This window comes from Martes martes (assembly GCF_963455335.1).
Source record: "Martes martes genome assembly, chromosome: 8".
Taxonomy (NCBI): Eukaryota; Metazoa; Chordata; class Mammalia; order Carnivora; family Mustelidae; genus Martes; species Martes martes.
In genome coordinates, this window is record NC_137895.1 from 98,713,649 (window position 1) to 98,726,222 (window position 12,574).

The 12,574-nt window shown below is 45.3% G+C and overlaps 1 protein-coding gene across 2 annotated transcripts in view; it reads left to right on the top strand.

Moving 5' to 3' along the window:
• Nucleotides 1–7,942: 7,942 nt before the first annotated feature.
• Nucleotides 7,943–12,574, top strand: part of SRGAP1 (SLIT-ROBO Rho GTPase activating protein 1) — a gene marked incomplete at its 3' end in the record, with an annotated part of 269,007 nt that continues 264,375 nt past the window's right edge. For both annotated transcript variants that reach the window (XM_080811741.1, XM_080811742.1), the window contains exon 1: nucleotides 7,943–9,050. In XM_080811741.1, the coding sequence (XP_080667867.1) occupies nucleotides 8,984–9,050 (67 nt within the window). In that variant the 5' untranslated portion in view covers nucleotides 7,943–8,983. The remainder of the gene's footprint in view (nucleotides 9,051–12,574) is intronic.

Here is a 12,574-nt window from a genome sequence, read left to right on the forward strand (position 1 = left end):
TCGAAGAGATTGAGTAATGTAGGAATCCCAAGCACCAAGGAAAGATCCGTAAGGGAGGCTTTTTTGGCTGAAGAGCTTCTCAGGGGGACCCTCCAGTCATACCACTGGGGCAGTTCCCTGCTTTGCGTCCTCGTATCCAGCTGTGCTCTGTGGCACTACTCCACATATGGACTACTCCACAGCCTATGGCTGTGCCCGTAGTCCATAAACAGATGGGTCTGGAAACCCCATTCCCACCTAGATAGCCTTAGATAGCCTGCCCTGGGTTTGCGCGACGTGACTGGAACTTTCAGGAAACCAGCAGTTCCAGTTGACATTTGGTGAGAGCATGCCAAGCTCAGGGGGATGGCTGCAGGGTCTGCATCCCCATCCCCTACCCTCACAGGAGACGCTCCCACTGCCTGGCCCCGTGGGAGTCCCTGTCTGATTCAGTCAGGCTCTCCCAGGCTGCCCTCACCGATCACACTCTGTCCAGCTCTGAAGTTTAGGACGCCATTTCAAATACATTCTCCCTCTCCCGACGGCTCTGAAGTCACATGTTCTTTCCCCATTTCCTGGTCCAGAAAACAACAGTCAAAGAGGCAAACGGACAGAGCCGGAAGCCAAGCCTAGGTTTCTGCCTCTAAACCCAGGGCTCCTTCAAATACCTGTCAGCTGGTTCAAACGGAACAGATCTTTCTCTGAGAGACCTCAGCTAAGGTGCCGCAGCAAAAAGGTAATCTTCCTTTCCAGAGCTCTTTGTCTTTTACTTCCTTCATCATTCTTATTTTGATCATTTTGCCTCATCAAAATTAACTAAGCGAGATTCTCACATACAAGGAATTCCCTCTGAAAGGGAATACAATTTCCAAATTGTGCATTTTGTCAAAGGGTGTCATCATTCACCCATGTTTTTCAACACGCATTTATTGAGTGTCTACTTCATGTCAGGAGCAGTGTTCAAGTAGCTCTGGGGACTCACAGAAAAGAGGTGGGGTCAGACAAGTAGATAAACAAAAACATGGGATAGCAAGTGCTGTGGCCCAAGGAAGCACGTGATGCTAGGGTGCCATAAGTAGTGGGTGTAGGGAGGCAAAATTGGTCACCCCCAAATATGTCTCTCTTGGTTTGCGGGTTATTTTATGGTGATCACTGTTAAGAAACCGAAGACTCAGGAAGAACCTTTGTTCTTCCCCGCAGTTGCCTAAAAGACTTCAGATAGAGGATCTGCTCCAGGAAGGGAGTTATCACCACAGATAACTACAGTAGAATATGAACTAGGTGTGGTCGCCCCCAGAGGAATTTAGCAAAGTCTGTTTGTTAAAATTCCTCTCAATATGTCCCATTGTTTGTGAAGGGCCCGGCAAACATTTGTTTACGAGATATTTACTCTTTTTTTATCTTCCTGTGAATTGTCTTTCCTTCCCTTTGAGGTCCCAGACCCCCTACCTTCTCCTCAGCTTGAGGCGGCATATAACCCTCCACTGCCTACTGCCCATGGGCCTCAGATTCCTTTTCCAAAAATCATCTCTGTTTCACAAAAGACTATACCTTGAGATTCTTTTACCTGCCGGTATCTTCATTGTATTTATTCATTTTAAAGATTTTATTCATTTATTTGAGAGAGTGAGAAAGAGCATGAGCAGGAGGAGGGGCAGAGGGAGAGGGACAAGCAGACTGACTCGGGGCTGGATTCCAGGACCTGGAGGTCATGACCTGAGCCACAGGCAGACCCACTGAGCCACCCAGGTGCCCCACCACTATATTTATTTATTTATTATTATTTTTAAAGATTTTATTTATTTACTTGACAGAGAGAGATCACAAGTAGGCAGAGAGGCAGGTGGAGAGAGAGGGAAGCAGGCTCCCCGCTGAGCGGAGAGGCCGCTGCAGGACTCGATCCCAGGACCCTGAGATCATGACCTGAGCCGAAGGCAGAGGCTTTAACCCACTGAGCCACCCAGGCGCCCGCCCCCCACCATTATGTTTAAACAGGATTCTATTTACCAATCTACAGGCTTCTCTGGTACACTCCTAAGGAGCATTTATATAGACTGGTTTCTCTATAAAAGAGGTAACAAAATTAGGCAGCCTTGAAATGTCTGCTGCCAAAGTATAATGGCAAGAAGGGGTGGAGTCTGTTATTCATTTCCTAAAATACAGCATTAGAGACACATGCACTTCTTGGTATAATAAATCTTTTTGTTAGGGTTTGCTCTACATACTAATCCATCTCTGATTCTGATAACTGGATTGCAGCTGCCATTTCTTGTCTAACTTTGGCTGTTTTCCTCTGAGTAATAATACCATTTTTTTTTTTGTATAAGTGATGGGATTTAATACTTTCATCAGAATGGGCTCATTGAATATTCATATTCCGCTTATATTGTGCCGCAGCCACATGGGAAGTTGTAGTAGAATTTCAAAGCAGAAGATAGTCACTCCAATGAGAAGACTGTTATGTGTGGGTGTTTGGAAGTTATAAATATGAGATTACACAAAGCAGATTCTATTTTCATAACGATTTGTGCAAAATGGAAACAGGTGATTTTGAGCAGATGGTTAAAATCTTTACAAAGCAGTTTTATTCAAAGAAAATTAAAGGTATTTAAAAGCCCTCATTTGTTTTAGCTTTAAAGAGTTTTCTTGAAAATCAGAGATGAGCGTTTTTGGCAGAGAGGAGCAAATTATGCAACTGAACATTTTAGAAGAATCATGCATTTTATTGTTCCCTTTTGCTTTTTCTCTCCCTGTGACCTTTAGTTTCTTTATCTCTCTACTATTTCTCTCCTGCCATCTCTTTTTAGTATCTCTTGCATTGGAGCTTCCAGGGCCTTATCCAAGCTCACCTTTATTGTTACATCCTACCCACTTCCCTATCAGGGAAAGTGCATCAGACTGAAATTGGCAAGATCTTTTGACAGCTTGTCTTTACTACTGTGTTGCCAGAAAAGGGAAAATGGCTATTTATACGGTCCATTTCCACAAGCTGCTGTTAAATTATGGGCCAAGTTTCCTTTAAAACAATGATTAATATTTCTTGATTGACTACCTAACAAACTGTACTGGATTCATCCAGTCTATGAATGAATGAGATTTCCCTAGATTTGGGTAGGATTCAATTGAGATTTCACTTGGATATTTGGAAGTGGGTTTTTAATGTCAACTTTTGTTTATGCCAATTGCCTAAGTGTGGGGCTCTCAGTAATACACTGCATCATATAACTTTCCCATCTTTTATATCAAAAATGGTTAAATATCAGCAATGTCCTATTACGCAACTGAAAAGATACTCAATAAATATTTGTTCATTAGAATGGAAGAGACTATACAGATCATTTTATAAAAGATTCGAGATGGTGTCTAGAAAATACAGACACACAATAAACTAATTAATTACAAAACAATCCCATCAAAACCAAAGAATTTCTCAATTAACATAGGAGGCTTAAACAAGGAGGTACATAGGCACACATAAACACATCAAAAGTTCCTCCAAAACTGGATTGGTTTTGCTATGAACTTGGAAGTAAGCTTTTTGTACCAAATAATAAAGATGATGATGACCAGAACAACCAACATTTATTTATCACCTATGTGCCTGGTTTGGTGCTAACTGCTTTATATACACTTTGTATTTATTCCCTACTACAAACCTGTGTGGGTAATTATTATTCCTATTTTATGGATGAAAAGTTAAAACAAAAGTGTTATTATCTGGGAGGAGAAAACAGTTTACTTTCTTGGAGATGGACTAAATTGAAAAAAAATTAAAAATCTTGACCATGTCATCAACATTACTTGAGTATATGTAGCTAGTATTTTTTTTTTAAGATTTTATTTATTTATTTGACAGACAGAGATGACAAGTAGGCAGAGAGGCAGGCAGAGAGAGAGGAGGAAGCAGGCTCCCCGCTGAGCAGAGAGCCCGATGCAGGACTTGATCCCAGGACCCCGGGATCATGACCTGAGCCGAAGGCAAAGGCTTTAACCCACTGAGCCACCCAGGCGCCCGTAGCTAGTATTTTGTAAGGATATTCTTTTAGTATCCCTTGCCCTTGGGCAAAGATTCTCATGCATAAGAATCACCTGGGGACCTCCCCCCTCACCCCAAATTTGGATCCTATGAGTCTTTACTCCTCAAAGTGTGGTCTTTACGACAGCATTATTGGCGTGGTCTGGGGGCTTATTAGAAATGCATGATCTCAAGCCTCACTCCCGAAGGCATCAGGACCTTAGTATGACAAGATTCTCAGGTGATTTCTATGCATATTAAAGTTGAGAAATGTGGCTTTAAGGACAGAACGTTTGAATTCTAAAGAGACTCCCAGGGTGATTCTGGTGAAGGGGATCAATGGTAAGATCAGACTTTTTATAAAACACTGCCCCAGAATGCGATACCAAAACGCAATTCACTGAAAGCACCGCTGCCAGCAATTTGAGAAGCCAAGGGGTCACAGAGTCAAGACACAGAAGATGCACACGCACAACTGTTGCTGTTCTGAGGCTCTGGCTGGATCCAGGAATAAAACCGAGGCTACTGGCAGCCCTTCACCCACTTTTCCATCCCAGCAGACGGAGGAGAAGGTATCCCTTACAGGAAGGGGAGTAGCCGGATGTCCTACTTCAGACATGAAGCTACTTTTAGACACTGAAACTGTATCTAAAAGACTTGTATGAACTTGGCATTGACTCCTTAATGTGTTTGTAATTAACTTTAAAAAAAATGATTTAAGTTATTTAGGATTGAGCCAAAGTGGTACTGTGGTAAGGTGCGTGGTTTATTTTGTGGCTGCAAGGACCCCTGTGTATACTCCTAACTATGCTCAGGACATATGGTCACATGGTAGATTAAGTAGTACTTCTGGAAATTTGGAGTGGCTCTGAAAGGCAAATACTAGAAAAAAGGGTGGGTGAGTATGCAGTAGGAATCCTACCATCAGGCACTCCAAATTTCTCCTCGTGGGCCTCCTGGAGTAGGAGTGTGGCAGGGGAGGGGTGAGCTTTAGGAGCCACCCCCGTTGTACCGCTAAGATAACAGCTACCACAAGGTGGAGCAAAGGCACAGAATTAGAATCACAGCTGCCCGTCTCCCAAACTCAGCTCACCCTGGCTTTCTGGATTTTAAGTCACAGGCATTCTCCATATTCAGCTTTGTGAAGCAAGGTGGGTTCCTAAATATGGGAAAGATAAGGAGAACCTGAAAAAGAGAAAACTATGAAAGATTCGATTGACTTGTTAATCATAGTGCATGACTGGATCAGAAGAGATCTATGGAGGGAAAACCATGAACCAGTCATACACATTTCACTGTATGTGAACCTGCCTCCCAAGTTTAAAGAACCATAAGTTCACAGCAAACAGAGTAGAAAATTGGGGAAACCCACTTTGGAGGGAAGCTGTTAGGGGCTGGAATGCTGACCCAGCCAGGTCTTTACACATTTACTGGGCTTTCTAGTTTCTCGTCTATAAAATGAAGACAGTGGTATCAACCTTTGTAGGGTTCTTGTAAGAACGTATGCAAAATGCTTTGTTTAGTGGATGGGACCCAATTTCCAAAAACAGTAAGATGGTGATTTACTAATATTAAGACATTAACATTCAAAAACATTTATCGATGGTTTATTGAACATGGTTAAATCAAAGATGTTTAAGATACACTCTCTGGTTTTTATTTCTTTAATCTTTTAAAAAAGTTTTAATTATTATATAACTATTTTTTTAAAGATTTTTATTTATTTATTTGACAGACAGAGATCACAAGTAGGCAGAGAGAGAGAGAGAGGGAAGCAGGCTTCCTGCCGAGCAGAGGCCCGACGCGGGGCTCGATGCGGGGCTCGATCCCAGGACCCTGGGATCATGACCTGTGCCGAAGGCAGAGGCTTTAACCCACTGAGCCACCCAGGCGCCCAAAAAGTTTTAATTATTTAAGTAATCTCTGCGCCTAACATGGGGCTTGAACTCACTTCCTGGATGCCAAGAGTTACAGGCTCTTCTGCCTGAGCTAGCTAGGGGCCCCTACCCCTCTCTCTGACTTTTAAATAGCTTTCTTTCAAAGAAGATTAAAACTGAGGTAATAAGCACAAAGATAACTTACATTCTCTGGGTATGTATAATAGTCTGGTGCTGCTATAAGCACTTTAAAGGACAATCTCAGTAAATGCTTATCACATCCCCAGGAGCTAGGCATTAACCCATTGTACAGATGAGGGAACTGAGACCGGGAAAGGGGCTATAATTTGTATCAGCTCACTCAGGAAACTGCAGAGCTAGGATTCACTTCTAGATGTTCTGTCTTTGGGGCTTGTGGCTACCCCAGTAGCCGACAGTTCATTTCTAGGGGCTGCGCTTTCTGCTGCCAAGTTGTACTTCCCAAGTGCAAATATAAAGTAAATCCCAGCAGCACCATGGAGGGATGATGTGGATCACATTTATATTTGACTGCAGTCATCACCAAAGTACGCTGCTTATCTCTCGTCTCTCTCTCCCCATGCCCAACCCATCCTTCCACACCGCCAGCAGTTGTCTTTATAAAACATATATGTGATCGTGACACTTTTCTACTTAAAAGGTTCCCTGTTGTCTGCAGAACTGCGTCCAAGAGCTCAGTACAAGAGGCCTCTCCCAGTTGGCCCTGACCTTCCTTCCCAGCCTCTCCGCTTTAGATATTCTGGCTCTTCACCCAACACTCTTACATAAGACAGTTCCACATGAAATTAGGGCAGTCAGGAGTTCCATAGTTAACCTCTTGTTTGGCAAAATGGAAAAAAAAATTTTTTTAAAGATCTTTTTTAAAGTAATCTCTACACCCACCTTGGGGCTTGAACCTACAACCCCAAGATCAAGAGTTGCATGCTGTACTAACTGAGGCAGCCAGGAGCTCCTTAAAAAATTTTTTTTTAATTAAAATTTAAAAGTTGTACTATTAAAAACAACCTTCACGCATTGTCAGTTGAAACATAAATATATATTTAAACTTTCAAAATGTTTTCCACCTCCCATGAGAGATCTTGTATTTTAGTAGAGGACATCTTGTAACTATATTTCCAATTGCCCCAAAGTGTGATGTTCCTTTTTCCTCCTGGAACTCAACCCCTTCCCTCTCTGTTTACTAGTCATCTTTCAAATCCAGTTTAAATACTACTTCTCCCCAAACTGCTGGCAGCCCATTTTTTCCCTTCAGGGCTCCCCAAAGCCTCGAGTATTACTCTCTTAAAGCATTATTGTACTTTATTTACTTATTTATACAATAAACCTTCAGATCCTTTAAGGTAGGGGCCAGGGACCTGATGTCTGAGTCCCTACCTCTTAGCTTGGTGTTTGGCCCGCAGGGAGAACGTGAAAGTTTATCACTGGATACATCAATGAATGATCAAAGTCTAAAGTTCGTACTCTGTTTAGATCTTGCAAGGAAAACACTGTATACTGGACACACCTCTGAATAATCGCTTTGATAAACCAGGCCCACACTCTGTCGGAAGTGATTGGAAAGGAGACAGGAAAGGTCCCAAGCGGTACTTGCGTCCCTCACAAAGCTGGTGACCACGCCTTTTCCACCACCCTAGCTCCCGGGGCTGCTTCTAGGATGGGGGTTATATTGTATTCAAGATGGGTATTTTTTCTCCATCTCGACTGAAGAGCTTCACCGTCCTTTGATTTTTTAGCAGCCAAGTGCACAATTCAGTGAGCCTCCAGGTTCCCTACGGGGGTCCAACATCTTGGACTCCCAGCCCTTCCTGTAATGGAGAGCTCCAACTCTGGTTTCGTCCGATGGATTCTGGAAAAGGCCCCTCCAGAGCCCCCTCCCTCGGCCCAGGACGGCCCGGGTCGGGAAGGGGGTTTCCAGCGGCTGAGGCTGCGGTCCGGCCGCCGAACCCAGCCGAGCCCCGCCACAGCCGGGGGGAGGCGCGGGGGGCGTCGCCCACGGCCGCCCGGGCTCGGCGCGCGGGGCGGGGCCGCGGGTGGCCGCGAGAGGCATCCATCTTCCCGGGCCAGCCGGCGTCTCCTCACCGAGCGGGGCGGGGGCGAGAGCGAAGGGCACGGGCCGCGGCGCCGCCCCTCCCGCGAGCCCCGCTCCTCTTCGCCAAGTCCCGCGCGGCAGGTGGGGTCGCCGCCCGCCGCTCGCTCTCTGGGCGCGGGGAGCCGCGGGCCGGGAGCGCGCCGGCAACTTTGCGGCCGCCGGGGGCGCGGCTCCTCCCGGTGCGCGTGCGAGTGTGCAGGGCAGCGGCGGCCTCCTGGGGGCAGCAGCGGAAAGCGGGACGAGGAGAAAGGCAGCTCCGGCGCCCCGTGGCCCAGGAGGCAGAGGCCCCTCGCGGCGCCGGCTGTCGAGACCTAAACTCCGCCGGGGCTGCGCCCAGGACGCGTTCGAACGACTCAGCGGCCGCCTTCCCGGCCAGCAGCGGGGACTCGCTCTAGGATTACGTTTCCTTTCGCCTGCCCGGGAGCTGGCAACCGCCTTTGCCGACGGGGGAGCGGCGGCCGCGGCAGCAGCATCCCGGCCCGGGTGGGACCCCCGAGCGCCGGAGCCCGCGGCGGGAGCAGGAAGGGAGGGTCGCGGCGCCCGCCCTCCACTGCCGGCCGTGCCCCGAGCGCCGGGTGCGGGTTTCTAACAATGGTGCGGAGCTCCGGCGCGAACCCCGCGTCCGCCCCGCGGCCGTAGAGGAAGTGGCCGGTTCCGGGTGGGGTGGGCGGGGAGACGCCCCCCGCCGCTCGCTCGAAGGAGTTTGCCTGCGCGCCGGGCCTCTCCGGCTCCGAGCCCGGCTCCCCGCCGGATCACCGACGGCAGTCGAACCGGAGAGTATGGTGCCGGCGCCCGGCTTAATCTAGTCCCCGTCTCGCTTCTTCTTTCCGCCTCCTCGTCTTCCTCCTCCTCCTTTACCTCCTGTCGGAGCTGCCTCTGGGTTCCCGGTGTGTGGGAGTACAACTCTCTGCCTCTCCAAGGAGACCGGTTTGTGACAGCCTAACAGAACTTGCCCATTGAAAGCAAACCCAGAACAGCTGGATAATGTCCACTCCGAGCAGATTCAAAAAGGACAAAGAGATCATAGCCGAGTATGAAAGTCAAGTCAAAGGTAAGGATGGGAGCGGCTGCCTTGCTCCTTTTGTGTGCCTTCTTGTCATTGTGCTCGAGGAGTTGCCTTTCTAACTTGGTGTCTGCGTTGGAGGAAGGCGCTGAGGGACAGCCAGAGCCTCCGGTTGAGCCACCCGAGTTCGTACAAGCCAATCCCCGTCCCAGTCCCAGTCTCATCAAGCCCACAGGGAGCTGGAAACCGGGTGGCTTTCCCTGGCCGCCAGAGCGCACCTCCACCAGGGAGAGAACTGGCTTTAACTCAGCCACCTTCAGCCGGGCAACTTACAGGGGAGGCAGGCAGCAGCAGTGGTTCCTGCCCAGTTATCCTCTTCCTCCTCCTTATGATTCTTTTTAACTGATATCTTTGTCACCACACACACGCACACACACGTAATATTTTAAGGAGTCGTCTTTCTGAAGTCTGGACAGCAAGTGGTCTAGAGCTTTATCGAGTGCCGATGATTTTAGACATTTACATTTACACTATTCACCATTTATCAGAGTGAGTCCGCCTTTTATAAAACAGCTCCCTAAAAGCCTGGCAGTTAAACCCAGCAGGGACTAGTGGAATCTGACTCCTCCTTTAAAATGGGCCAGAATTCAGTGCCATCTTCACCCTCACATGGGAATATCGCTTTATCATTTGAGGAAAGCTACTTGTATGTAAACTGGTTTGAATATTTAAGTAGTAGTTTCAGTCCATTTACATTGTCAACTCATGAAGGAACCTAATTAATGTTGATTAAACATTTTTACCTAATGTGCCTTGTGGCTTAAAAAATATGTTTTCTCTCTAGGACAAGTATTTTGTGGTACTCTCAAAGTGGTTGTGTTTTTGTGGGGTTTTTTTGTTTTTGCTTTTCCTCTTCTGTGGTCTCTCCTGGGTGGTTTTCCCTATTGAGACAATGGATGGAGTGTTGAGATTGCTGTTCTTTGGAATATTCAATGCAAAGTTCATAACAATTGCTGTATGGACACCTGTGTTTTTTCAGATACAGTTTTATAAAAGGGCTGCTGAGGGAGGCATTCTTTACTTGCCTTGGGAAAGGCAGGAGCAGCCTCAGTGTTCTTTTGTGTGGTCAAGTTGTGAAAATGCCTGGAGTCCTGTGGAGGACCTGGAGGGGGACCCTCCATCACCCGAGGGTGGATTTGGACCAACTCATCATGGCCACAGATGTAATATGCAAGCCTGGGGACTCATGTTTCTTTAGGCGAACCCTGATAATGGATTTGAGCGCTGCGTTGCTCAAGAAATGATTTTTAACTGCTTGTAATTAATATAATTTATACTTATAGGAACTGGTTATATTGATATGAAAGTTATATTAGCTGAGAAGTAATTATTTCCTTAGTGACAGCAAACTTTTTAAAAAGCAGAATCTTTCTTAATGAGTGCAACACAGCCTGAAACCTTTCGTTCTAAGGTGGGACTCCTAGTCACAATTCCTTGTGCAGGTTTTCCACATGGCTCTTTGTGGTAGATCTTTGAGGGATGGCAGTCTGGCTTTCTTGCTGCCTGGAGGGCTGACTGGCAGAATGCCCTTTTAAGTATTGGCTTCATTATTTCTGCTCCAAAGTCATTTGTCCATGATCAGGTCCTTATATGAAAAATAGTCTCATGATTAATTTCTTTCAGAGAGTGAATTCTATTGTTATATGACTACTGACATGCTTGAGATAAAAGGCCCTCTATGTTAAAAAAAAATCAATAAAATAGGATGTATTGCAATGTTTAAAATGTGTCTATCAAATCCAATCCAAGAAAAAATTATGAACATGGTGAGAATTATTTTTGGAACAAATTCTGTCCCATAGAAAGTGATCTTCTCCGTTCTCTTCAACCTTCCTCATTCACATATACCCCAGTCTTCAGGCTGCTTTCTGACTCTTTCCTAACCTGACCTGCTCTTCTCATCAGGACCTGTATCCAGACTTTATCTATTTCCACCTATTCTGTCTCAAACCAAGGTCATTGTATCCATATGCAATTACGGAAATAGGGTGATACAAGGGAGTCGGGTCATACACACCTTCAGTGGCCCCAATTCACCTGTACTTCTGAGCAAAATCAAGAAACGAGTGGGAGAAAAATGACAGTGACCTAGTGCATGAGGCCAAGCCATTCCGCACAGTGGGAGTGTGTCATATCCTTTGTAAGGATGTGAAATGCAGGACTCTGGTTTTCTGTTTTATTTGCTGAGTCCCTCTGCAAGGGTGAGCCCTTTACCCTAGCAGAGTGCTAGTCCACTGTTTAAAGGTATGTGGTTTTGGAACAACCACCTCTTTTAATTCCAGCCAGCTATTTCATCTGTTGATAAACAAAAGAAATGTGGTCTATTCAATTGCTAAAGGAAAACCTGGCTGAGCTGGACTCAGAAGAGAAGACATAGATCTCTTCCCAGTGAATAAAGCCACATATGTTGGAGTCTCTAGGTGACTTCGGCATATGGGTGATTTCAGGAGTCATTTTTGATTATGTGTACTTTTTTTTTTTAACCTTCTGACTTAGAACTTAATACTCTGGAGTATTGTTTTTTCTTTTTCTCTCCCATTTCCCTGATACCAGTTGCACGAATTTCAGAATTTCTGAGATAATGGTTTTATCTAAAGGAAGGACTCCAGGTGTGGGATTTTGGCACTGTGGCTGCCTGCACATGTTTTGGGAACAAACTTCATGGAGCTATTCTCAACTGTGAAAAGAGCCATCATAGGTGACAATGTGTAATTTTTATGTGTGAAACTATAAGTACATCTAGTTAGATACATCATGTTGAGTAAGTCACATAGCTTCTCTCTGGCTTTTGATTTTCTTATAAGACGAAGAGTTTGGATTCTCGGTTCTAATGATCTTTGAGTCTGATTGAAGATGTTATGTATGTTCATATTAATCACTTAGTAAAATTTTCAGGCTTTTGCGTTTTCTTTCGGCTACCCTATTGTGGGGGAAATCATCTTTGCTTTCACTTTTTTTTAAATAATGAGTTTACAAAGACTGTTTATTATTTGAGTTCTCAGAAAATTAAAATGTAATCAAATAGGGAGTAGAGAAAAATAATAAAATCATGTTCAGAAAACTATGGGGCACAATTATAAGAGGGGATAGAATTATGAATTATACAAGTTGTCAAGGAATAGATGTGTTTAAATCAGAGACAAAAGGACCTCAAGCAGTAATTTAAAAGGAGTGTGTTAGCTAGGAGAAGAAAGACTATTGTATGCATTGTGTTAGTCAACCTCCCAAAGATTTAGAATCCAGAGAAGTCAACCTCGCATTTGTGGGGGCTCTTAAGAAGCCAGCTTGTCTGTAGAAGTGTATGAAACACAAACCAGTTGACTCTGTTGCTTGTTAGCATCTCTGGCAAAAAGCTTAGTAGGGGAATAGATGGTAACAACTGGCTAACAGAAGGTTTGGAGATTATCTGGATTTTAGTATTCTATGCAATTTTCGAATTCTGCAGCAATAGTATTGTGGCACACATATAAAAAACACTGCTTCCCACATGGGAACCGAAAGAATCAGGAGAC